General features: G+C 48.6%; 3 protein-coding genes across 4 annotated transcripts in view; 2 read left to right on the top strand and 1 right to left on the bottom strand.

Annotated features, from left to right (window-relative positions):
• PAK5 (p21 (RAC1) activated kinase 5) overlaps positions 1-26302 on the bottom strand; it is a 195835-nt gene that overhangs the window by 157991 nt on the left and 11542 nt on the right. Inside the window, exon 1 of one of the 2 annotated variants that reach the window (XM_066546007.1) lies at positions 3131-3167. The exons of the other annotated variant lie outside the window; for it this stretch is intronic. Within the exon in view, the coding sequence (XP_066402104.1) occupies positions 3131-3167 (37 nt within the window). Of the gene's footprint in view, positions 1-3130; positions 3168-26302 lie in introns of those variants that run through there. 2 annotated transcript variants of the gene reach the window in all.
• Positions 4106-19951, top strand: ANKEF1 (ankyrin repeat and EF-hand domain containing 1). Its single transcript, XM_066546006.1, has 10 exons — positions 4106-4154; positions 8756-9142; positions 9581-9780; positions 10746-10895; positions 11361-11484; positions 12336-13131; positions 15723-15949; positions 17162-17328; positions 18501-18638; positions 19699-19951. The coding sequence occupies exons 2-10, from the start codon at positions 8797-8799 to the stop codon at positions 19822-19824; spliced, it is 2274 nt and encodes a 757-aa protein (XP_066402103.1). The 5' UTR covers positions 4106-4154; positions 8756-8796; the 3' UTR covers positions 19825-19951.
• Positions 21472-25442, top strand: LOC136555184 (tubulin tyrosine ligase 3-like). Its single transcript, XM_066547783.1, has 12 exons — positions 21472-21511; positions 21595-21698; positions 21820-22173; positions 22318-22446; positions 22525-22639; positions 22736-22843; positions 23075-23243; positions 23316-23464; positions 23537-23783; positions 23875-24307; positions 24380-24698; positions 25057-25442. The coding sequence occupies exons 1-12, from the start codon at positions 21472-21474 to the stop codon at positions 25440-25442; spliced, it is 2553 nt and encodes an 850-aa protein (XP_066403880.1).

Genomic DNA, 26302 nt, shown 5'->3' with positions numbered 1-26302 from the left:
CTCCTCCACAAGTGCCACAGGGTACAGAAGCTGCAGGGTCAGTAACTGAAGGTTTCAGTGAACAAACCTCGCTAACCAAGCCAGTGCTGAACTCTGAGGACTCCCAGAGTTGTCAGCTCTGCAGTGAACTCCTGCCCTGCTCTGTGGCTCCCCTGACTCTAGGGATCCCAGCTGTCATCCTGGGGAGCACATGCTGTGAGTGCAGAGCTGCTGGACTGCCCACCATCCCTTTTTACTGTGCCACATCCCTGGCTGAGGAGTGCCTCCCTCTTCCTCAGTAACTCTGAAATCACCTTTACCTCAAGTCAAGTTGAAGTGCAGGGGCATACAAGAAATCTGTACTTAAAACATCCAAAAAAGAAACAGTTTTAGGGAAAATTTAGGTGACAAAGATAAAGGAAAAAAACCAAACAAACCCCCCCAAAACCCCACAACCAAACCTCTATTGACATTACTCTCATACCTGAAACACCCCTCTCCAAAACCCAGCTAACCTGCAGCAGACCCTTTCCTGAGACTGTTTTTCTATGTAGCATTCACCTGAGCTGCATTCAACAGAGAACTTCTTGGCAAAACGCTTCAGCTTTTGTCTCTATTTGTCTTCATAAGCCTTGCTGACAATTTGGGATTTTTTTCCCTTGAAAACAACCACACCAAAAGAGACTCAGCTTTCCTCCCAAGTCTCTTCTCTAAGGACACAGTATCAGGGACCTAACAGTTATTTCATGGATTTTCTCCTTGATGAAAAGGCCTATTCCTAAGAGTGCATATTAATTGGTAGAAAGAGTCAGTGTTGGTTTTGACAAAGCAATTGCAGTATAAAGAAGAGTGAAAAAACCTAAACCAGTTTAGTAAGCTGTACATTGATCTGAGTGATACCAACAGCTTCATACAGCAGCATCAAACCAGAAACAGAGCAGATCCCAGGAAGTCCAGGAGGAGGAGCTGGGTGGTACCTGCCAGCACAGCCCTGAGGAGGCTGTGCTGCTGCATGAAACAAAGGCTGTCTCAAGGAGCAGACCACTTCCCTCCCTTGAGAGGGCACAGTTGGAGCAATGCTCCCACAACAGCTCCCAAGAGGACCTCCAGAATTAGCCAACTGTGTCATTCTCCCAAGCTGGCAGGTCTGAATAAGGAGATTTTGGGTGGAATGCACCGCACAACAGATTTTTTTGCAGTAGCATCAGAATGCAGAGAGATGAATAGCAGTGATAATTACTTCCACAGTACAAAGGCTTGAGTAAAAACCAGGCAATCCTCAAGCACACCTTGCAGCTGAAGCCAGGCTGTCACCAGCCCAGCTCCCCCTGATGTGATCAGGACTCCAGGGCCATGCAGCCCTTGTGGTGCACAGCCTCCCTCCAGAGGTCAGCTGTGGGACAGCTTTGGCATGCACAGAGGAAACCCAGCACAACGCAGAGACAGCAAGTGGAACAGAGGATGGCAGAGGATTGGCCCACATGTTCCAGCAGGGACTGAGCAGTGCTAGCACTAACCTTCTGCTAGCACCAACCTTCTGCTAGCACCAAACAAAACTTCACAGCCTTTCTATTTTGAATATTTGGAAGCAACCGCTCAGCAGTGAAACATTTTCATGTGGAATTAGATGACTTTGGAGCTGCAAAGTGAGCATGTCAGTAATGGGGACTTTACCTACAATGGGGAAGAATGGATGTTGCAGGAACAATTGAGGTTAATGTTTAAGAATATATAAAACAAGGGGGAAACAGTAATAAATGTCGGTGATAAATATTCTTTGGAATAATCTTGATTTGGACGTGATTTAGTGGTGATCTCATTGTCAGACACAGTGGGCCAAACCTCTCTCCAGTGGGCTCCACAGATAGCATTCATGCAGGGCACCATGAAGTTGGATTGTCCCAGCAGCTCCCTCCTGGCTGTGAGAGATGTCCCCGTGGGAAGGGAGGGAGGGGAGCTGCTTTCAGCACCCGGGACAGAGCAGCCCCACGGCCGCCCTAAGTCGCAGCGCAGCGGAGCTCTGGGCAGCCCTGCCCTCCCGTGGGCGCTCGGCCGCGGCACACCTGGGGCCCTGCCAGGGCACGGGGACACTGTGCCCGCCTTTGGGCTATGCTGTGTCTCCCACCTTTGCCTCTGGGAGCTCCAGGCCATGCTCAAAGCTCGGGGCACCTCACACCTTTCCTTCCTCAGGGCAGTCAATTACCACTCCCTTACTGTACTCAGTTTCTACCAGCACCACCCCACTTGCATTCTGGCAGTAGCTTGCCACTCCTCCAAAACCGACCTGTCAGCCAAAAAGAGCCCAGCAGCTTGAGGCTTCAGACCTTGGAATAATTTCCTCTGGTGAGCTTTGTTTATCTCTATAGGCAGGGAATACTCTGAATTTCTCTAAGAGGATTTTAATCCTATTTTGGAGACATTGCAGTACCCTAACTCGAGAGCAACACCTCTGCTCTTGAAACCACATTGCTTTGAACCATCCAGTAAGATGCTGAGCTGCTTCTTGCATCATGAATCCTCATTATCACTCTCAAAAAGCTCATGGAAAGCTGATCACCATGAGAAAATAAATCAAGCATAAAAATCTAAACATATACATGCAGTTACATGCACATTCACATTTGGGGTGAAATACCAAGTACCCAGCGTGGTTATAATCTGGTTATGCTGTTTCCATAACTTCCAGAGAAAAGGCATGCAGATGTTTCTGATATTCAGTTACTTCCATATTGGACTAAATTTCAAAATACATGTGCTAACTTTTCTAATGGCAATTTTATGTGTGCTGCTCAACAAAGTGAAAAAGGAGAATTTACCCCAGGCCTTTGGCCAAGACATGTGTCTCCTTATTTGTGGCAACAACAACAGCAAAAATCTAACAAAGAACAGGCTGGGAAACATCATCTACTGTGCCATGTCTGCATCAACCATTTAGTGCAGCCAAGGAGAAAGAGAAGGGCCTATGTTTTGGCTATGCTATGTTTTCCAAGAAGGAAAGCAATACACCAAGGCACAACAGTGCATCACTACCAGTCCAGCCAATTCACACCACAGAGTGCTAACACCAAATAGCTGCTGTACAAACGGCACTCCTTGCAGGGTAAATAATGAAACTTAGGCTAAAACAATGTTTTCTCTTGTTGTGACTCACCACACAGTCCCATGGCTTTCATCAAACGCCTTTCCATGCTGTTGGACATGCATCCAGCTGTGTCACCACTTTCCTGGCAGAAGAAATTTCACATCAAAAAACAATTCTTTTTTTCTTTTTTCTTTTTTTTTTTTTTTAAATTTCCTAATGCTAGAGGTGATTTGCAAACAATTCAGCTGCCAGGCTTGGCCAGGAACAAGACAGGCAGTGTTGCTGCAGTTATCCCATACATACATGACTACCGGGCCCGGCAGGAGCACTGAGGTCTGGGCTGTGGCATTTGGGAATTCGGCACTAAAGGAAGTGGACGGAAAGGAGATACAGAGCTCAGGCAGTCCCTGCTGCTGCCTTTTAGAACGACTTAGGCTTCACTTGACAAGCTCTGAGGGGTTTTTCCCCATTCACTGTCATTTTTCTCCTGTTAATAAAGGTTTCTCTGTCCAACTCTGTGAACGATCCCATTTCCACCCAAGCTCATTTACATTATCGTGCTACACAGACCCTGAGGGAATGGCCGGGCCGTTGGGGGGACACGCGCACCTCGCCACTCCATTTTCTGGCAACTCCAGAAAAGTCTGGAGGCGAAACAGCCGCACAGCGTTGCTTCTTCCCACGGGGGAGGAAAAGAAGGCTTGGCGAGTAAGCCAGCTACAAGGAGAGAGAGTCCAGGACACCTAAGTGCTTCCCGAGCGCCCATCTCACCCCCGGCGGGGCGCTGGTCCGTACCGAGCTGAGGGGAGCCGGTGGCGCTGAGGGGATCCGCCGGCGCTGAGGGGATCCGCCGGCGCTGAGGGGAGCCGGTGGCGCTGAGGGGAGCCGGTGGCGCTGAGGGGATCCGCCGGCGCTGAGGGGAGCCGGTGGCACCGCGGGGATCCGGTACCGCCTCACGGCTCTCAACCGCCCGACGCCGTTGCCAAGGGGACGGCCACAATGGCGATGGCGGCCGCTGAGGCGGGCGAGGGTCCGGCGGCGGCCGCTGAGGGTCCGGCTGCGGCCCCCGAGCCCTCGGCGCCCTCCTCCTCAGGTGAGTGCCCCAGGCTGCCGAAGGTCGCTGCCGGGCATGGAGGCGAGGGGGCGGCGAGGCTGAGCCGCCGGCTCCCGGCGCTGCGGAGGGCCGGGGCAGAGCGGGCCCGCTGTGAGGGCTGAGCCGCAGCCTCGCCGGACACGGGCGCGCTGCGCATCGCCCCCCTCACGGCCCGCACCTTTCGCCGCCGGCATTTACCTCCGTTTGGGTGTCCGTACGGCCAGAGCAGCCGGCTCTCCAGCATCCCCCTCTTCCAGCAGCTTCTCTCCTGTTAAAGCCAGTCTACTCTACAGGCCGCCCGCTCCTCTGAGTCGCAGTCCAGGGAAAATAAACCAACCCGGGCTGCTCACCCTGTTCCTTGTTCCTGAACGCAGCAGTACCTCACCCCCGACTCCACAGCCTTCCAGAAACTTCCCTGGAGCCCAGCTGGGCTCCTGGCTGAGGAGCCACCCCCAGCCCCTGTCCCGCAGGTGTTGCTCGTAAAGCTGATTGCCAGGTGTGGGCAATCAGGGCTCCATCCAGGTGTGGGCAATCAGGGCTCTGGGTGATGGCAATCAGGGCTCTGGGTGATGGCAATCAGGGCTCCATTTCGATGGATACCGAGGTGCCTGGAAGTTGCAAGGCAAGCTGGAGACAAAAGGATGCACATCTTTTGATCCAACCCAGCCATAACCAGGGAACTGCCTTTACAGCACTCACGACTGGATCTGGGCTGAGATCTCCACACGATATTGAAACCTGCTCAGTTCAAACCTAAGTGCCCGTCACTGTGCTCAGCTGTGCCTCAGCCCAAGGCAAGGCATTATTGGAGAATTAACACCGAAAAACCACAGCATTATAGGCTATTCATGAGACTGGAATTCAGTTTTAGGAAGATTTTGCTGCATCACTCCTATTAGTCACAGCCAAAAATCCAGTGCAATTATTCACATAAAGCTGTAAATATAGCATGGCACTGTTACCATATTGGTTCCTTTTATACTGACATATAGGGCTCGTGCTTATCTCTGTGCCCAGCATGCAAAGGGATTAAATTTAGAAAGTGCTCAGCTATTTTCTCCCACTAAAGATAAAACACATGAAAATTTTGTTTACTGGTTTGTGAATGGTGATAATTAAAGGGATGTTTTCAACTGGAAATGTTGAAACTGACAAAACTTTTGCAAACTTCTAAGGTGGAGTCACAAGTGCTTCCAGCAGCAGTCAGACAGCAGGCTTTGACTGGGTGACAGGGAATGAGATCAGCGGCCACCAGAAGTTCCCTCTCTATCACTCTACCTCCATCACAGCTTGGAAAGCTTTGTGGGAAAACAGGAATCCAACTAAAATGATTTTCTTAATGCCAGGTGTACTGAGAAAAGGATTAATCTGGATTTGAAATGAGTTCATGCTCTCCATCAGAACAATGACACAGGCTGGCAGAATGAAGGTAGCGAGTCTGTTGATGTTTGTCAACAGATAAAATTGTTGCTAAGCAAACACTACAGGCCTGGGATTTGTGGTTACAGCTTCATGAAGCCCTCCCCAAAGCACAAGTGTCTGAAAGCCACACTAACAATCCCTCATTTTCCATTAAGCCATCTATTATAGGTGAAGTGATAAAAAATATATATGAAATACACAGCATTGGTAGTATTTATGTCTAGTAAATTTACTAGTATTTACTACTAGTCAATTTACTCATTTACAATGAAAATTGACAAGATGTTGCAGTTTTCATTTTAGAAGCCTTTTTCCCTTGCTTATAACTTTATATGACCCTGGGTAGGATTTCTTATCCCACCTATGTTTCTTTGATGCTGCTACTTTAGAAGCTTCTAATAAAACGATCCACTCACTTTCAACAAATGCTGCAAAGAAATATTTACTGTAACAGTTAAAATGTTATGGTTGTTTTCATGTAAATTGTTGGTTCTTAATGCTTTGAAGCAAAAGCATTTTGCTTTAAACTGGCTAAGGACTCAGTGGCTGAATTGTGATAACAACAGACTTCACTATTGCGATAAAAATAATTTCACTTCTGCTCATGGAAATAATTTTATTGCTGCATGTGAAATATTTAAAGAATACTGTGATAAGCAGCTCAAAGCACCAGCAAAAATCTGATCAGAACTAAAATGGTACTCAATTGTGCATTCCACTGTGAGCAAAAATGAAAGTACAAAAGTGTGCAGTGAGTGTAAGGTGTGCCATCAGTCTCATGTCCAGCATGGGGCAGAGGCTATAGGGAGCAAGTATCTCAAGGAATCTCCAAGATAATCCATGAAATAAATCCAAATCCATATGTATTGAATGTTATATCCATTTGTTCACATTTGTTCATCAAAGATTAGTTACTAACGGTTTTTTACCAAGTGCAGTTCTGTTCATGTTCTATAGCATTACTAACCTATGTCCAAGGAGAATGTCACTTCAGTGTTTGCTGCTTCAAGGGGAGAAAGAAAGGAATAAAAAGCAAGTTTTCATCTTAAATAAGTTCCTGAAAAGTCATGAATAACAGTGGGAAGAAAGTTTTTTGGAAGTAAACCCAAGTTCCCTACTGCTGCAGGATGGTGGGAAGTGGAACAAAAGCATAAGAGAACATCTAAGCTTGTCAGTTCCATCTAAGTATCTTTCTTTTGATGAATTTCAGTGGTGTAAGAGCCTTCCCTGCAGAACATTCCTGCTGCTCCTCCTCACAGCCCCTGCAGAGTTTGCATCACAACTTTTCCCTGTCCTCAGTAGCCAGAAAAAAACTTCCTGTATTGAGGATTTGTTCAGAAATTGCTTCAGGCTCTAAAAGGCAGGCTCTGTGGGGACTCCAGTGTTCACTTCTAGCAGGGCATTACTCTGAAGTACCCTTATTTCTCAGCTCTGAGCTTTAGGACGACAGGGTTGCTACAGGTGTAATTCCTGTCAGCAGGATAAAAATCTCTGCATTTATTCCCTTTCGCTGAACAAAATGTCACAGGAAGAACAACATGGTTGGGATGAGAATGAACACGCCACAGGTGACAGATTTAAGTTATTGCTACCTAAAGATTTAATTGTTTGATGTAAGAATATACTTGTTTATGATCAGAATGAGGGTTATGTAAGACCTAAAGAGAAAAGGATTTAAGTAATGCCGTGTTTAAATGGAGAACATCTGAGAGCAGCTGACCTATTCAGACCAGGTTTCATTGCAAAGAGAAAATCTTTGCATTTTAGTACCCACTTAAACACTTCTGCAAGGGAGCAGCTTCTAATAACAACACCTTCACCATAAGTGGGTCGACAAGGAGGGAGCTGAGGGCCTTGTCTGTCAGGGAAAACAAGAGGCACAGTTGTCAGAAATCTGCCAACAGTTTTCCCAATCTCTGTTCCAAAACTAGGCTGGACACAGAACTTGCAAAGAAATGAGAGGCAATAGCTACAGAAACTACAACTGGCAAGTTGTACCTGTGGTACAAAAATTACCTCTCTGTCCATTTCCAACATGATTCACCTTCAGTCATCTTTTTCTACTTTTCCTGCAGTTTTCTGTCAGGCTTCCTTCCCAGAATGGGAGGTCTTGCCTCACAAAGTCTGTTGGAATCGTGCATCCTTCTCCGTCTCTCTGCAATCTCCCCTTCTCACAGACATTCACAAAGCACCCAGAGTAGCCAGGCAGATGCTGAGTGGTCCCATTCACAGACTACATTGCAATGAGTAAGAAACCCAAACAAACCAAACCCCAAGTGCTCTCTAACAGATGTTCCTTCACCTTTTTGTGTTGCATGTCCTGTAAGAGTTCTGGAGGACAGGCTGACCCAAGGTTTGCTGAAGGTGCTAGGAAGCTTCTCATCCACTTGGGAAAGCTTCAGAAATGGTCCCTACAATGTCTGACCCTTCCTAACCCTCCAGCCATGAGAGCTGAGACTAGCTAAAAGAGGCTAAAAAACCTAAAAGAAAAAAACCAAAAAACATCCAGGATTGAGGCAAGTGCAAAGTCCTGCACTGAATTTTTTTCAAGAATCTTGTGATGCATGACCTGGAAGAACCTTTTCCCAGACCAGTGCATTGCTATCTGTATTTTTTTTCCTCCAAGGGTTTTGTAGCAGAGGAATTTGACTTACTCTTTTATCTACATAGCCTAGCAGGAAGTTCATGCATCAGCTACCAGAAAAAAACCCCAAAAAACAGGGAAGGTGCTCAGGCACTGATGAGGTGATGTTAGTATAAATTTTAGTATGAATTTTATGTTTCAGGAAGTGCAGAGGACATGGTGTCTTGTGACTTTTTCCCCCATTGAAAATAACATATGAACAGCCTCCCCTTAGGCTTCCAAGTAATTGTAGATTATAACAGTTCCTTGAATGGAGAGCAGTTACCCTACAGCTTCTTAACTTAATTTTCTCCTTGGATGAGACCTCTTCAGAACAGCTGGATGACTAGAAAGAAAAATTTTGTAAGGTGCTACTTGGGTTTATAGTCTCTATATGTGCTGCCCACAGTAAAAGATAAATTAGTTCAAAACCTAGTGTTCTGTCCAGGTAAAGTGGATATTTTCATGCTGTGAACATGGTCTGATTCCTGATTTTACTGGCAGGTCACTATAATGTCCTCTGTGAGATTACATGTTTTCTTTTTTGTCCATGCAGAAAGTACTTCCTTGAAAGAAGAAAATCATGCCTATCCTGGGATGCTACCAGTAGATAAAAGGCTTCTAAACTTACAGATCTACAAACTTCTTCAGTGTGTTCACAAGAAAGACAAGAAGCAAATAGAAAACCTGATGCAGAAGGGATTCCCAGATCTGATTAATTACACAGAGCCCAAGGAAGGATACAGTGCCTTCCACGTGGCCGCCATGAAGAACGACATTGAAATGTGCCGCTTCCTGCTGGAGCACGGAGCGCGCCCCAACGTCCACGACAACATGGGGTGCACCCCAGCCATGAAGGCAGCTGAGCTGGGCTATGAGGCCGTTCTGGAATTATTAGCAACAGCTAACGCCTCCATGACTGCTGTGGATAATGAAGGGAAAGGTGAGTGGGAAGGCAGTACCATAAAGCAGTCCCTCAACTGTGTGGCACACTTATTACATGTGATGTGTCCTGCCTGCGGAGAGGAGCTCTGCTTGAGGGTTATCCTCACAGCCCAACAGAAGCTGTTGGCCATTACAGCTTTGATGAAAATGAAAATAATTCTCCCTGAAGAGTCTAGGCCTTTAAATCATAAGTCACCCCAGCAAAGAGCTGAGAGGTAACTTATAATTGAGACTCACATTCCTCCCATGGCCTGTGACATACTGAGCTCTGGTTTTCTCCTTAAGTAAAGTCTCTGAAGTAGAAATCTTTTTTTGCATGGCTTCACCCTCAGTGAAGGGGTTTCTGTTGCAGACTGGTCAGCTGTGAAGCCCACAGCCTCACAACCCTTCTGGTAATTTCCTTTTGCACCCTAACCCCCACTGGTTTCCTTTGCAGGTATTTTGTTTTACTGCCTTACACCTACAGTTCGCCACACCCACTGCCTGCAAATTGCCTTGGATTATGGTGCAGATGTCAACAACTGTACCACTACTGGGAGGTCTCTGCTTCTACAAGCCTGTGAGCAGGCTCATGAGGTTAAAGATATGTGCCTGATTTTCTTGGAGAAAGGAGCAGATCCCCATGCAAAAGACCCGGTATGAGCCTTTCTGTAACTAAGAACAGATACAGGAGTATAGAGCAGAGTACATGACCTTAAATTCTCACATTAAAATAATAAAGCAGTGAAAATTGCATAACTAGGTGGCCATACCTCTTCCCCTCTTCTGTACCAGCCTTTTTTGGAGGAGAGGGATTTAAATCTTCTTTTCGATTTTTGTAGGTTTAGAGTGCAAATATTTCCCCAAACTTACATGTAACTGTGTCAGCTGTTAGGAGCTGCAGTTCATTGTACTTCAGTGGAGCAGTGCTGATTTTTATTTGCCTTGATGTGCCCTTAGATTTTCAGAGCTGAAATAGTATTCATTAAAAGGTAAGTTATTTTAGTGAATATTTGCTAAAAGGTAGGGAAAATCTGATGAGCAATCAAGGCAGGAACAAGGCATGAGAAACTTTCTTCTCTTTTGTATGTCTTAATCATTTGTTTGTTTGCTTCCTTAATTTAACAAAGACCTGAAAGACTGAAGCTCTGTGCTGTTGATAAATCAAGAAGCACAGGCTTTCCCTTGGAGTTATCCAAAGCAAACATCTATTATTATCTAGGAAAAGACAATATTAATGTATTTGAGTGAACTTTTCCTCACAGAACCATAGTGTAATTCCCTGTTGCTTTGCCTTCCCCATAGCACACCTCCAGCCATAACTCCTTACGCTCCTGCTTTCATAATCTGAGGTGGTATTTTGAGTTGGATGTTGTAAATATACATGAGAAGATACCCACAGAATCCAGGATTCCCTAACTAAGGAATTGATTGGGAATTATTTAAAGGACTCGAGCCTTCAATGTACTTGAGTTGCTGGCATCTGACTGCTCTCTCTTGGCAGCCCTGTGAGTAGATTTGAAGGCTTACCTGCAGGTCCCTTGGAGGCTCTGAGGCTGTGGTTTGCTGGCAGTGGCAGCGGGAAGGAGGCTCCCAGTGTGACTGCTCTGTGCTGCCTGCAGGCCACGGGGCGCACGGCTGTGATGGAGGCGGCTCGGGAGGGCGCTGCCGACGTGGTGCTGGCTCTGCTGCAGAGGGGAGCCGACGTGAACCTCTTCGACTTCGAGAGACACAGCGCTGCACACTTCGCGGCCAAAGGAGGCTTCCTTGAGGTATTAACATTTGTGCTGTGAAAGCATTGCTGCAAAGCCAAACCTGGCTGGGTTTTTTGTTGTTACAGGGCTTTGCTTTAGGTTTTTGGAGTGTGTTTTTGTTGGGGTTTTTTTGAGTCCGTTATCTCAGTTGATCAAAGCATAATCATCAGTAATCAAAAGCAGATTCTTTGTAAGCATCGAAGGGATTCCAGCAGTGATAGGCCAGACAGGGGCTCACAGGGAGCTGGCAAGAAGATTGTCCTTGGTGTCTACAACTACACAAGGTTTCTGTTTCATCAGTTAAATAGGTATAAAACTATAAAAAACAATAATGTTATATGTGCATTGACCAGCTGGACATGGGAGAGAACTTCATTATTAGAATGGGAATGTAAGATATTGCATTTATTTGCAAATCAATCTCACATTTTCACATGTTAAGAAGAGACAAGATTTTTGGTGGGACTCTGTTTGTTTTTCTAGATTCTGGCGATTATTTCAGGTTATGGTGCAGACTTGAAACTGGTTGCTATGAATGGTAACACACCACTTCATTATGCTGCAGAGGGAGGATTTACAGACTGCTGCAGGTACATAGGACAAAGAGGTACATGAAAATTAAATTACTTCACAACTACTATCTGTATTCTATTTCTGTGATAAAGGAAAGATTTCATTTGGGTATCTCTGAAGGATTTGACTCTTGGGTACCCTGTGGCAAAATTTGTATTCAGAAGGGCCTAACCGAGGCTCTTATCTCATGTGGATGAGAAAACATTTCTCAAAGAAAGCAGCAGAAACATCAGGAGGTTGTGTAACTTAGTGTTGGACAGTATTAGGTGGTTCTGGGTTTAGTTGGTTTAGATGTATTGTAAGATGATCTTCCAATAGAAAAGACATTTTTAATTTGATGATAACGTAAAAAATATCTCTATGCAGTCATGAGGAAAACTTCATGCCCATGGGTATTGAAACATGGCCTGAAGCAGCTGTGATCCTTTCCTGACTTGATCAGATGATCCTGGCATTTCAAGCTTTGATCCAAGAGCACCATGCAAAATCCCACATTCTGTTCTTGTGATCAAACAAGTGATCCATTGCCAAATTGTAATGTTGGGGTATAGAAATAGGTGACACCTTAATCTTAGTTTGCTTCTTAACCTTGCTCACCACTTCAAGTAAAAATGTAAAGTTTCCACTGACTTTCTCTTTATACATATTCAATGGGGGGATAAATAAATAGAGCACGGGTTGCTCAGTGCTTCTCCCTTTGGGAAAAAAATATGGACATGTGGCTGACCTTCCAGCCTGAGATCAATGATGTGGTTCCACCTACCACTGCTATTTATATAAAATTGTAGGCCTGTGGCCATGAGTTGCCTGTGCATTACAAGTTTCTTATATTATAAAATTAGGAATTCCACTGCACTATTAGCCATATTGTGTCCATATCTCTAGGCTGTGATCCTACATGGTCCAACTTGATAAATCTGACCCCAAGGGATGTTGCCAAGGCCGGTGGGTTCAAGGCAGCAGCAGCAGTGCTGCGCAAAGCTGAAAAAGCCTTAAAGAAGCCAGATGAGACCCTTGCCTGGTACCTGAAGGTGTACGACTGGTCCGTGCAGCATGAGGATGCCATCCGCAAGGAGTTTGAGATCGACGAGGAAGACGAGGGGATAGTATCCAAAAGTGATTTCATGGCAGTCATTCAGAAGCGCTGGGGCACTGTGGATCAGGAACAAATAGAAATTCTTGCTAAAAAGCATGAAGTATCTTCTGACAAGATCAGCCTGGATGATTTTTTTAAAGGCTCAAAATACCTGCAGAAAACCTTTCTGCTCTCATCCTTTGGGCCCAAGGCAAAGAAGAAGAAGAAGCCGCCGAGAAAGAAAGGCAAGAAAGGCCTCCCTGTCCCAGTTTGTGTAATCCCCAAGAGTGAACGTCCCCTCAGGGAAGATGGCCTCCCTGCCTGCATGGTGGAGGCTGTCCCCACCCTCCCCGAGGAGCAGCGATTCAAACGCGCCCTCCACGCCGCCCACCCCGTGTTCGATGACCGCGCCTGGTACATGGAGGAGCCCAGTAAAACCCTCATGGATATCAACTACCTGGTCAGAGAAGGAGACTTTGTGTCTCTGCAGAGAGCCTTCGACCAGGGCGTGCCGGTAGATATGAAAGATAAATATTACAAAACACCTTTGATGGTTGCGTGTGCAAGTGGCAACATAGTTCTTGTGGAGTTTCTTCTGGAAAAGGGGTAAGATAATTTCAATTTAATTGCTATTTTGGGAAGGCTTTCAAAAGCATAAATGTCCAGTGTTTGGACTGGATTTCAAAAGCATAAATGTCCAGTATTTGGATGCAAAAGGTATGGTTTGTTTTTTGCTTACATAACATTTAAATATTAAAGTTACTTCCTTAAGATCTCAAGTCACAGGGGTAAGTTTATTATTTTTCACATTTTAGTAGCATGGAAATGAAAACAACCAAGAGACAAGTTCCCCAGACTGCAATTTTTGGTGTCTGGGCTGTTGATATTTGGTCAGCAGCAGGGGTTCATACCCAAGTAGTAGTGCATCAAGTAGTGCATCCTCACAAGCGAACTCTCAAAACTGGGAAATGATTTTGGGGAAATCTGACTTGAAGGACTTGCCTGAAATCATTGAGGTGATCCTGGACATTCCTGTTCCACATGCCTGGTTTAAACCTCCACTTTCCTCTGCAGCTGAGGCAGGCTGAAACAGCAGGATTTACATCAGAAGCCCCTGCTACTAATTAGCCTGCTCCTCATTTTAGAAGTGCTTCAGCAATTCTGTAGCCTGCAGACACTTGTGAAAAATCTCAATGACACCTTAAAAATGAAAGCAATTTCAGAAAGATTCAGTCATACTTGTAATAGCATAATCTCTTATTGTCAGACTGCTGTGGTCCTACAATCCTTCACATAATTGCTTAAATGAACATTTTTCAAAGGTATTTACGTTAACTGGGTTATTTCTCTACTATACATAGATAGAATTCATGTTAATATTAATATATCAGGGAAAGGGGCTGTAGTCATTGCTCTGGTTCGTGCAAAGACTAACAGCACATGGATCTTCCCACACCCTGGTAATTAATTAACTAACATTCCTAGAGCATATGGAAAATTGGGTAATGTGTATATTCAGGTTTTCTGAAGATAAAGATGTAGGAGCTACCAAATTAATCCACCAGATTAATCTCTGCTCCTTTTCCCAAGCCTCAGTAGACAGCACTGGAGTCACATCGTATTTAACAATAAGACCTAGAAACACAGTAACTTAGCTTGAATAAATAGTACCAGTTTTGAGATTGTTTCAATAGACAGAAATGAAAATGGAGAGGAAAGTTATCAGTAGCATTTAGGTTTGCATCTCTCAGCATCATGGGCTTGCAGTTTAGCATGGGCATTCAAATACCTTTTACAATATTACCTTTTCAGTACAGAACCACAAATCCATATTGAAAACAAAACAAAACATTTATCCAGCTAAATGGTTAACATTTATTACGTTTAAAATTAAATTGGTGGTATCTACTTTCTATCTTTCTTCAGAAAGGATTAGAAGCAAATGAAATTTGGTCTGATGGGAAATTCTGTGCTTGATGGGCAGAAAATGCCAAGGAATTTTTAAATCAGTGCTGCATTGTCCCTGTTCCCACTGACTGGTTTCTTTCTGATAGGATGAAGTTAGGAAAAAGGGTTCAGGGGCAGACGGAGTCTGAGAGCAGGCAAAGAGGCTGGGCTGAGAGAGAAAGTGAAATAACTGAAGAAGCTCATTTTAATGAGAATTAAAACAAATGAAAACTGCATACAAATAAACCATAACAGCTTAGTGACTGAAAGATAAGAGAGATAAACCTGGTAGGTTAGGGAATTTACTGTGCTAAGATCTCATCAGAGATAGAATTCTGAAAAAGATTAAAAATTTAAAGAAGGGAAGAAGAACAGATGAATCTGTGCTTTTATTTAGACAATCACCTGACTTGAAGAGCAAACAGCTATCGCTGGAAGCAGCTTCCTTCATAACTTTTCTTTTTTCTTCCTTCCTCCTTGTTTTTTGGGAAGACAGCAGCTTTTTGTCCACCAAGCAAGTGGGACAGTGTCCCTAACTCCCTTCAGGACCCCTAGGGCTGGTAATGCTTTTCCTCCCAGTTTCAACCAAAGGCAGCCTGTTGCAGGGATCTCCCTTGAACTAGCCCTTGCTTTCTGCAGAGCATCCCAGCTTTAATTTGGGAGCAGAAACAGGTCCTAGCCCAGCAGCCCAGCAGCCCAGTAGTTTTTCAGCGCTCGGACTCCCGAGGCAGACCTTGTGTAACTCGTTTGTCAAAGGGAGGAGCCAGTGCAGAGGAATGGAGCAGGCAGAGGGCAGCGACACCGAAAGGAAAGGTGAACACTTCCCTCTCGTGCAGGCAAGCTCTGCAGTGTTGCCAGATGTCCTGTAGCACCTGTTCTTGGCCAGAAGGGAACTTTTTGAGTTCCTGAATCTGCTTTCTGCCATTCTCGGTGAAGCTGGAGCACAAGCAGCCTTTTACAGGACTAAGGGGTTTGAATGCCTGTGTTTTGTGCTGTACCCATGAAAAGCTCCATGTGAAGGACCCTGATGGCTTAGGGGGAGACATGAGCAGCACCCAGGCACACTTACAATTACTATTCCATGCCAAGTTCAGGGACTCAAACAGGTTCAGAATGGCAATATGAAAATAGCTATTTACATTGAATATGCCATTGCAGTGGGCAGTTCCAGCTGACTGCCCTGGGAGCTGGGGCTGTTACTGTAGGCACCCCACAGCTTCAGCTGCCACAGCCGCTCTTACCCTGTGCAGGGCTGACGTGAATGCAACAGACAACTTCCTGTGGACCCCTCTGCACCATGCCTGCTACAATGGACACCTGGACATCGCTGAGGTGCTGGTGAAGGCTGGAGCAGCTGTCAATGCCCCTTCAGTAGGCGAGGCCACCCCGCTGATGAGAGCTGTTGAGGCCTGCAGGCTGGACATGGTCTATTTCTTAATCACTGCAGGTGCTGACGTCCAGGCTTTAAACAGCAATGGTAAATAGCAATGTCTCCAAAACAGGCTGTTTCTTTATTAAAAACACCTGGAACACTTGGAGAACTGTTCTGTGCTTAGGGTTGCTGTCAGGACTGGGATGAAGGAACAGGTTCAGTTCATTTTCTCCAGTATGGAATAATTATTGAAAAAAGGCTTTCTTGGGCTTTGCATATCTAGAAAATGAAGTAACATGAATAATTACTCAATTCAGGAGACTGTTACTCCTCACAAGACACATACAGAGTTATAAGTGGCTTTAATGAAAACATTCTATCTAGTTATTATTATTTGAGGGAAAATTGGATTTCAGCTGTGGATCAGAGTATAGTCTGCCACCCATTTAAGTGATTTATTTTGAGGCACAGGCAGCCCTGGTTAAAAGACTTCCTTGCTGCTCTACTTGTAGATATAACTCCTGAGAAGAACATATTTAACAGAAAACCAAATCTGAGCTGGAACTGAAGTGTTACCTCCTCACAGCAGATCTCTCCTTCAGAGTTATTTCCACTGTCTCCAGAGTAATTGAAAAGTTCACATGCATCACCTTTCAAGCTGTTGCTCTAACATAGGAAGCAGCACTGCTAAACAATGAGACTTTCCTTGCCAAAATGCCTAGTGGTGAAACCCTGCTTGTAGAAGGGATGTGTATTCCTTATTCCTTGTATCATGTGGAGTTGTGATTCACACAGCAGTTCAGTCTAACAGATACTTTACAGCCAGAGTCTCATAAGAACCAGGACAGATTTTTTTCCTTCATTAAGCACTGAAGCTGTTCATTTCCATCAGGGGGCTTTCCCTTGCTAGCCACAGAGCAAGCAGAGGCAGAAGGAGATGGCCAGCACAGCACAAGGTCAGGAATGCAGACCATCTCCTAGTGCTAAATGCTCTCAGCTCTCAGAGATCAAAATGACTACCTGGGGACCAGGGTATTAGGCTGCAAATGGCAGAACATTAAGAACAAAGCAAGCAATACAAGAATTCCAGCAATATTCCTGCAAAACGAGTTTCAGGGCTGGTGTCTTCCAGCTCTTATTTCTGCAAGCAGTGCTGATGACCACTGGTCCTCACACCAATGTCAGGCACGCTGCTGGCACATGGGATAGGTAATAAAACACTGGCCCTATTAAATTCAGTTGATTGTCCAGCTGCAATAAACCAGTGGCAAAGTTAATTTTCATGGTTTACACAGATATTTATTTTTTTAAATACAGGAAGGAGTGCTCTCGATCTTGCTGAAGTATTTGAAGATGCTACAATAATTGAACTGCTCGAAAATCAACTGCAAATTTTGGCAGAAGAACAAGAAAAAGAAGAAGCAAAGGCAGCAAAAGGTGGGAAGCCAAAACCACCAGAGCCACCGAAATCTGTGAAAACAGAGGTATGAGAGATGGTAACAAGGGACTTATTTGCTAATAGTTAGCAGGGAGCTGCTTTCTTTCTATTCTTTGCCACCCGTTCCTCTCTAATGCTGTAACTTGGGCAGCTTTGTTAAAGTGAGTATTTTCAGATGCTCATGCTGTTCTTGTGAGTATTAGAACTTGTTCATTGGTTGAAATTTTTCTTGCTAATTAGACAAACTTCATGTCTTCCCCAGACACACATCAAAATGATGTCCTGTATCACTAACAGACACAGAAAAAGATTTCCTTTTCTTTTTCCCTTCTCCTGAAGTATATGCTCATCCAGCTTTGTTGTGGTAAACACTGAACAACTGGTAACCATAATTTCTTAAAGGGAGAACCTCTTTTTTCACAAGATAAGAGCAATACCCTTCAAACTGGTTAAAAGTTTTTTATTTTCCTAGTTGAACTCACTGAGAAAATACCAGGATTGCTAACTTCCTATTTTCCATTTTGTGCCATATCCTTCCTCTTCCACTATTTACCTGAGTCTTGTTTCTCAAATCCCACACTGATGCTTGCCTGTTTTATTTCTGAATGCTTTTCCTGCACCCTCTGGGAGTCTTGAGCAGCTCAGCATTGCCCTATTCCCAAGCTGACACCAGTCCACATCCAGGTTCTCCTCCTGTGGATGAGACCTTCCTGATTCACCAGTAGCACTTTTAGTCACATCCAGCTTGCTGTTTAGGGAGAAGTTGAAATTGTATCTGCGTGGCTGGAGGTGTCCTTCAGCTGCCCTGGACAGTGCAGTAAATATGTCCCAGTAGCTAAATGTTGGCATCTCCTTGCACAAAGGTTTTGAATGTCAGGGACAGCACAGGACTTTCAGAGGCAGGAGGAAGACAACCTTAGGTGCCTGTTCATTCCTCACTTGGAAGAGGATGGGATCACCAGCGGTACAAGGCGACTGTCTTGGGAGTCACAAAGAGCAGTTGATGTTTTAGTGCCCAAGGAAGAGAGGCGCCTTTTACCTTTCAAAAGGGTGGCCCTTGCAATTTTTGATTTTAAAAATCAGCTTTGACAGGTTCTGAAGAGATTAGGAAAAATACCCCCTCAGTAAACATCATAGCAGAGCATCAGAAGATGCAGGATGCATGCCTTGCTTGTGAACATGATGTATTGGTAAAATTGGTACCTTCTTCCCCTTCAGTCCCCAGATGGATCCCCACCACCTGAGGAAGAAGCTGTTCCTGAAAAGACAAAGCGTTCCCGCAAGGACAGTTCTGCTTATTGGAAATCCTTGGCAGCGAGAGAAGACAAAAATGACATCTCCTTCAGACCCAGGAAAGTATGTACAGCAGCAAAACAGGAGTGCAGTTCCCTGGTCACTTTTGATCTCTTGCTGAGAGCAAAACCCACAACAATCCAAGCATTCATCTAGCTTAGAGATGATGTGACACAACCTGGAGAGGTTGCCACCAAACAAGAGTAAATTAAAGAGTTTGTGGATGTATAATTTATAATTACACAAACATATATATGACATATATTTGTGGAAATCAAATATTTGTTTTATATGTCAAAATCTCTTATCAAAATCAAAATCTCTTATCGTATTTTTAAATTGGATTAAAGTGCAGCCACAGTAAAATAAAAATGCAACTACATTTATGACACATATTTTTATACTCCTGCTTTTAAAAGATAGGTGTCTATTTGCATAGCATGGGCGCCAACTTCTAACTTGCCCTGTTGATTAGTTATCACATGATGACTTTTGGCAGTGACATTTACTGAACTAGATGGATCACAGCACACTAAATATTTGCTACCTAGAGTTGGAATAGTGGAAATACAACTTTTCTGTCCAGGTCTTGTCATATACACTTAAAAATAACTGAGAAACAGAACAACATAATCACAGTGAGGTAATTTTTGTAATTTTTTTTCCTCCTTGAAAAGGAAAAGAACGCCACTGCTGGCTGAGCAGTTATGTCTGGAGTTTGTTTATCATTTCCCTAACCCTGATTTATGCTAGTTTCTACAATGGTCTCAGAGGACTGAGGCTACATAGCTGATGACTCTACAGCTAATTACTATTTTCCACTCTGAGGATCATGAGCCCGAGTCAGTAATTTTAAATAATTACCTTAAGATCTTCTTTCCCACATTATCTGTAATCCGAGTCCATGGCATGATACAGATTGGAAGTGACAACAAGAGAATGCTCTGTTTGTACACACACACATTGTTGACCTCTCTTCTGCTGGGAGGCCACACTGCTTCTTTTCTATGTCTCACAGTGGAAAGGAGTGCTAGAACATGCCTCTCTTTGGCTAACAGTATCTTCTTAGTGCCTCTGTTGCAAAAGGCCCACCAAATTAACTACATAAACCTTTATTTTGTAGATATGGAGCCCTGATGCCACAGCAATGCAACTTGCAGAACAGCGAGTATTGCTCAGTGAACGCGCTACTCTTTGTGGTCACATGGCAGATTTTACAACCCTCTTCAATAGAAAATTTGAGAAATAAGCACAGCATCTGGAAAAAGCTACTTCAGCACGTGTTTTGAGGAGACAAAGATGTAAAAGGCTACTCCTTTGCAAGGAAGGAATTGTGCAGTGCTCAGTAAATAAATCTCAGTTACCATAAAAGAAAATCATATCAAGTTTTTCCTCTATAGATTATGTTGCTTACACACAATCTTTTGTTGAGGGCTTAGTCTGGAAAAAGATTTATCCTCATGTGATTTCAAGTCTTGGAGCTGGCTCAGTATACTTCAGGGAATAGCCACTGTTGTGACACACACACCTTTTGCAAAGGTGTGGCTTTATAAGGCTTTCTTCACCCCAGCACAAAACTTCTTCCGGGAAGATACGTCCCCCTTCTACTCTAGATATGTAGATATGAAGATGGCATTCAGAAAATAGCTAAGACAGCAATGTTCTGAGTTGTCTGTAGAGGCCACAGAGAGTTTACAGCCAGGACTATCACAGTGCCTCATGTACTTCCTTCATGTTCTCCCATTCATTTTCCAAAGTGCATGTGAGACCTGAAACTGCTTCCACCCCAACAGGCACAGATTGTTTTCCTTCTGATTTCTTGAAAGGATAATAATCTCGGTATAATAATCTGTAATCCACTTTTCTCCATTCTCCTGGAGAAAAACGTTCCAGCAGGTCTGGAGCCCCCCAATCCCTGCACCTGAGCCAAGGGGCCTGTCTGTGAGGGCAGTTTAACATTGTGACCCCCCTCTGCAGCCAGTAACTGAGGTTCTTGGTAACACATCCCTCGGGGGCAGTCACAGTGAAACAACACTGAGTGACCAGTGTGTGATTTTTATCTGCCAGCATAAAACTGCTGCTGGCTGCAGATGATTGTAAATAACAAAAATAGTAGAGCTTCAGTTAAGTCATAAGAGGCAGTGTGGGCAAGGAGCCCATGAACAATCGTAAATGAAACTGCATCTCTGAAAGAAGGAGAAGCAAAGAGGCAATTTGCTGAACAGTAGCCATCAAAATAAAATCAAGCAGCAGTCAGAAATTATACTGTAAGGCAAAACTGTGTTTCTGGCAGAGCTCTGTCATGGAGGTTACCTAGGACAGTTCACAGCCTTCACATGTCCAACGAGGCTTTTCCTGGTTCTTAGTGCAAGGTTGAGCAGCAGACCCTTCCTTGTGGGATCCTCCACTACCTGTGTCAGGAAGGGATCATCAAAGCTTTCCAGGAACCTCCTGGACTGTCCGTACTTTGCTGTGTTGCCTCTCCAGCTGTCAGGGTGGTTAAAGTCCCTCACAAGAGGGGAGAACCAGGACTTGGGTATTGAGGCTGCTTTGAGCACCCTGCATTGTGGCATCACAGTGGTGATGGAATAAGGAGGCTGTGTCCTGTGCAGGACACCCACTGCAGTCCCTAAGGGATGGGGGAATAGGAAAACCTGCTTGGCCTGGAGGAGGCAGAGCCACCCACAGCTCCCCTTGCCATCAGGCTGGCCTGGGACAGTGTGACACAGAGCAGCCTGGCAGGCACCCAGCCCCGCAGCCAGGGGCAGTACCTGAGCAGCTGACACTCCAGCTGCCCCTGGCCCAGCAGGCCAAGGACAAGGGAACAGTGCAGCATCCTGAGGCTGTGGAGTGCAGCTGGGATGCTGGCAGAAGGCTTGGCACGTCCGGAAATGCCATGGCAGGATCCCCAGACGCGGTGAGGCAGAGGCAGACAGGTCAGCATGTTCTCCCCCTCCCTGCCCACCCCGTGGGGCTGGGGACACAGGGGCAGCAGGCTCAGGTGGGGCTGTCCTCACAGGGCAGGTGGCAGCTGCCACCATCGGCTACCACGATGGCCAGCAGTACGCGGCTGAGTCGGAGCGGCTCAGGAAGGCCAGGCTGCGCGTGGAGAAGGCCATTAAGGTGAGGGGTTCGATCCCACAGTGCCCCGAGGTGGCACATGCTGGCATTTGTGCCCCTGTGGCTCAGCAGAGCCGAGCCGGAGCTCTGGGGAGGGCAGGCTGAGCTGGCTGCTGTCCCGCAGGAGAAGAAGATCTTCACCGTGCACGGCCCCTACCCCGTCATCCGCCGGCTGCTGCGCGCCCGGGGCTGGGTGGAGAGGAAGCTGCCCCTCAATCGCAAGCAGCTGAAGCAGCAGCCTGCCGACCAAAGCAAACAGCAGCTGGACAAGGGGGCAAGTGGTGGTGGTGATGAGCAGGGGGAGGCAGTGCTGAACCCGCCCGGTGGGGCACAGCCTTCCTTGGGCACCGCAGAGCCCCTGCAGCACCCATGTTGCACAGCACTCGATAAGGAGAACGAGGGCAAAAGGGAAGATGAAGACGAGAAGGAAGACAAGGAGCAGAGCAGCGAGGACTCTGAAGACATCCATGACCTCATGGTTAGCTAAGGGGGCTAGGGCTAAGCTCTGTCACAGCTCCCCACATCCTCCCCTGGGACCCTCAGGGGCAGGGCTCAGCCTGGGGTGAGGGGCTGGGGCAGGATGGGGGCTCCCTGGCTCACCCCAGCCCACTCCCTCCCGCAGTCCTTCCTGGTGCAGGACCAGGTGCCAAACTTCCTCTGGACCATTCGCCTGAGCAGCGTTGACCAGGAGCTGCTGCCAAGGATTGAGGTGGTGAACCGCTATCCCCGGCTGGCCGCGCTTTGTACCAAGGTGGGAGCACGGGGGCCTCAGGGAGGGGACACAAGGGGTGCAGGTGTCCAGAAGGAAATGACCAGCTTCTCTAAACAGGAGGGGCTATGCCAAAGCCTGCAAAACCTGTCCTGGTTCGAGCAAGTTGACTTCAACACCTTTTTCCCCCGGTGCTACCGGCTGGGGTTCAAGGATGAGAAGGAAGCCTTCATTGGTGAGCCAGGGGCTGCTGCCCTCCTCTCACCCCTCGTGCTCCAGTCTTCCCATGTCCTGTGCAGGACTGGCTAGGGATGATGCTTCCCTCTTGCAGATGATTTCTGCCTGACAGCAGCTCGCAGCCTTCTCAAACTGGCCCTGCAGAAGGTCGGGGACAGGCCGGTGGGGACAGAGCAGCCCTCAAAACCCGATGAGGTGCTGGGTGAGTGCACAGAGCTGGCTGAGCGGGGAGGAGGCGAGGGAAGAAATGGGGAGTTCAGGGCATGTCTGAGGGCTGAGCTTGGAGGCTGAGCCTCTGCTCATGTCTGTGGCTTGGGATCCCTTACTCCATCCCCTGCCCTAGCTCCAAAGGCAGCTGTCCCACAGGAAGGCTCAGTGCTTTGGCCCCAAGGCTGGCGTAGGAGTCATGAATCTCACCTCATGCTGTCCACAGCAGGGCCGCACTCCCCCCTGTATCCCCAGCTGCTGGAGGAGGCTCTGGAGGCCTGTGAGCAGCACCTGGGAGTTCTGGGGCACCAGGACATCGACAGGAGCACCCCGTCGCCCTGCCGGACGTGCATCGACTGGGACCGCTTCCTGCCAGAATACTACCGTGTGGCACAGTGGGTGCTGAGCGAGACGGGGCGGGGGGCACGGTGGTGGGGCCGGTGCTGACCCCCCGTGTCCCCCCACAGTGAGGGGGCCAGGCTGGAGCTGGGCAGGGAGCAGCAGGAGCGGTGCCAGGAGCTGCTGCAGCGCCTGGAGGAGAAGCTGCCGCAGCTCGGCATAGAGGGCAGCCTCAACGTCTGGATCGTCAAGCCCAGCGCCAAATCCCGCGGCAGGGGTAAGGCTGGGGGAGGCGTGGGGCACACACATCCCCGCGGAGAAGGGGTCCCACCGTCCCTGTGTTGCCCAGGCATCGTGTGCGCGGCGCAGCTGGAGGAGGTGCTGGAGCTGGCGCAGAGCTGTGTGGGCACCCCGGCAGGCGTGTGCGAGTGGGTGGTGCAGAAGTACGTGGAGCGGCCGCTGACCATCTTCAACACCAAATTCGACATCCGGCAGTGGTTCGTGGTGACCGACTGGAAGCCACTGACTGTCTGGTTCTACCGAGACTGCTACCTGCGCTTCTGCTCCCGGCCCTTCTCCCTGTGCCACCTGGAGCCGTGAGTGTCCCCCCTGAGCCCCAGCTGGCACTGCCCAGCCCCTCGGTCGGGCCAGTGTCCCCCCGACTCAGCCCCGCTCTCCCTGTCCCAGCGCCAGGCACCTCTGCAACGTCTCCATCCAGAAGCGGTACAAAACATGGCAGCCGGACCCCCGTGTGCCCCCTGACAAGATCTGGTCCAACGAGCAGTTCCAGGCCCACCTGGCGTGGCTGGGGCGGGCGAACGCTTGGCAGCGGGTGGTGGTGCCCGGCATGAAGGCAGCGATCCTGAACGCCCTGCGCTGCGCCCGGGACGAGGTGGGCTCCCGAAAGGGCAGCTTTGAGCTCTTCGGGGCCGACTTCCTCATCGGGGAGGACCTCCAGCCCTGGCTGCTGGAGATCAACTCCTGCCCCACCATGAGCCCCTCCTCGGCGGTGACGCGCCAGCTGTGTGCCAACGTCCAGCGGGACACGCTGCGCCTCGTGCTCGACCGCAAGGACGACCCCACCTGCTCCATTGGTGCCTTTGAGCTCCTCTACAGGGAGGTAGGCTGGGAACTGGGGACAGCCACCCCCCAGGCACCCTGAGCCCCCACTGCCCCTTGTGTCCCCCTGCAGGCTGCCGTGTCCTCGTGTCTGACTGCAGGGCTGAGGCTGATGGTCACAGGCTGTTCCCTGAAGAAGCCCCGGTCGGCAGAGCATCGATCCCAGGACAAGCTCCCCAGCTCTGCACCCTCAGGGAAGAGAGCCACCAAGGTTCCCTGGTCGAGGGTGGCGCAGGAAAAGCTGCCTCCTAAGGGGCTGCAGGGCAGCTGCTGCCTGCCCAAATCTGACCCTCCAGCACTGCCACGGCCCCCGGACTGCTCTGCTGGGAGCCAGGAGCTGCCATGGCTCCTTCACCTCAATCGGCAGCCCGAGGAAGCTCAGCCCCTGATCAGTAGCTGTTCCATGGATAGAGTGACAGGACCACCAACCCAGGGAGCCACCAGGAGCCCCCAGCGACCCCCAGGTTACTCTGCTGGAGACCAGGAGTTGCCACGGCTCCTTCACCTGGGTGTCGGGCAGCCCCAGGAAGCTCAACCCCAGACAGCTTTGCAGCCGACCACCAGCTGTCCTCTGCACAGGGGGCCTGTGCCACTGCCCCGGGGAGCGACCAGGAGTTCCTGGCTACCTCCGGGCGGTTCTGCCAGGAGCCAGGAGCTCCTGCACCTGGCTGGGCAAGCCGAGGATGCTGAGCCTCAGTTAGCTCACCCCCAGGAGGCTCAGCCCCCGATCAATAGCCGTCCCCCGCACAGGTTGTCACCGCGCCAGGAAGCGCCCAGGAGGCCCAGGCGACCCCCAGGGCGCCAAGGATTGCCCCGGCTCAGTCAGCCGGGTGGGCAGCCCCAGGCTGCCCGGCCCCACAGAGCTCTGCCCCCGATCAGTGCCCGTCCCCCGGTGCGGGGGCCTGTGCCACAGCCCCGGGCAGCGCCCAGCAGACCCTGGCGGCCCCCGGGCTGTGCACCGACCCCTGCAGGGCTTCCTGCCAGGCCAGCACGCCTGCCGGCGCTGTGACAGCACCGGGAGCCCAGCCCCTGCCGGGAACAAGAGAACACGGCAGCTCTCCAGGGGATGCAGAGGACCTGGGACACAGAGACACCCCCACGAGGTGACAGCGCCCTGCCCGTCCTGGATGGGCTAACACAGCAGCACCCAGCGGGAACAGGAGCCCAGTGCTGTGCTGCGGTAGCCACCTCAACCTGCATGCCTGCTTCAATAGACTTTCATGAGAAGGAACCTGGCTTGGACCTTCTGTGTGTGGGAGACGTGGACACAGCTGGGGATGATGCTGCAGGCAGGACCTGGGGCTGCCAGGGCAGCTCCCCTGCTGGCTACAGACACAGGAGGCAGGGAAAGCTGCCTGTGGTGGCCCCTGCCAGGCAGAGCTGTGGCAGCGGTGACATTGCTGCACCCCTGGGAACTGGTCAGGCACAGAGTGCTGGCAGGGCTGGTGCCCCCTGGCACGCCAGGGGCATGGCAGGAGGAATCCCATCCTGTGGGTGTGCCAAGAAAAGAAGGGGGTGCGTGAGCCTGGCCGCAGGTGGGGACTAACGGGCTGGCAAAGGGGAGTCAGGTGTCCTGAGGGGTCCCCTGTGGGCTCCTGGGGCTGCTCAGATGTACAGGAAAGGAGGTGGGGGGAGTGCAGTGGGGCCCTGGGGCAGCACCAGCTCCTGCAGGTTCCTTTTGTGATGAGGTAACCCACCTTGCTACAGAATCCCAGAATGGCTGGCGTTGGAAGGGACCACAGTGGGTCACCTGGTGCCACCTCCCTGCTCCAGCAGGTGATCCCAGAGCACACGGCACAGGATTGTGTCCAGCCAGTTCTTGAGTGTCTCCAGGGAGGGACATTCCTTAGTGTCTCTGGGGATCTGTTCCAGTGTGTGGAGCGAGTTCTTCCTGACAGCTGGAACTGGCACTGCCAGGGCAGCTCCTGTGCTGGCAGAGAGCACACAGGATCTTGTGGCTCCCCAGTGCTTGTGCCCAGCAGCCCTGTGCCTGCTG

Source organism: Molothrus aeneus, chromosome 3 (genome assembly GCF_037042795.1).
Source record: "Molothrus aeneus isolate 106 chromosome 3, BPBGC_Maene_1.0, whole genome shotgun sequence".
Taxonomy (NCBI): domain Eukaryota; kingdom Metazoa; phylum Chordata; class Aves; order Passeriformes; family Icteridae; genus Molothrus; species Molothrus aeneus.
This window is presented reverse-complemented; position numbering and strand designations above follow the sequence as displayed.

What these genes read in the sequence shown, in the direction of transcription:
- ANKEF1 (XM_066546006.1), top strand. Translation starts at nt 8,797, where the DNA reads ATGCTACCAGTAGATAAAAGGCTTCTAAACTTACAGATCTACAAACTT. An exon ending in CGAAATCTGTGAAAACAGAG is followed by an intron (nt 17,329 to 18,500) that starts GTATGAGAGATG and finishes CTTCCCCTTCAG; the next exon opens with TCCCCAGATGGATCCCCACC. An exon ending in TCTCCTTCAGACCCAGGAAA is followed by an intron (nt 18,639 to 19,698) that starts GTATGTACAGCA and finishes TTTATTTTGTAG; the next exon opens with ATATGGAGCCCTGATGCCAC.
- LOC136555184 (XM_066547783.1), top strand. Translation starts at nt 21,472, where the DNA reads ATGGCAGGATCCCCAGACGCGGTGAGGCAGAGGCAGACAG. An exon ending in GCGTGGAGAAGGCCATTAAG is followed by an intron (nt 21,699 to 21,819) that starts GTGAGGGGTTCG and finishes GCTGTCCCGCAG; the next exon opens with GAGAAGAAGATCTTCACCGT. An exon ending in AAGACATCCATGACCTCATG is followed by an intron (nt 22,174 to 22,317) that starts GTTAGCTAAGGG and finishes TCCCTCCCGCAG; the next exon opens with TCCTTCCTGGTGCAGGACCA.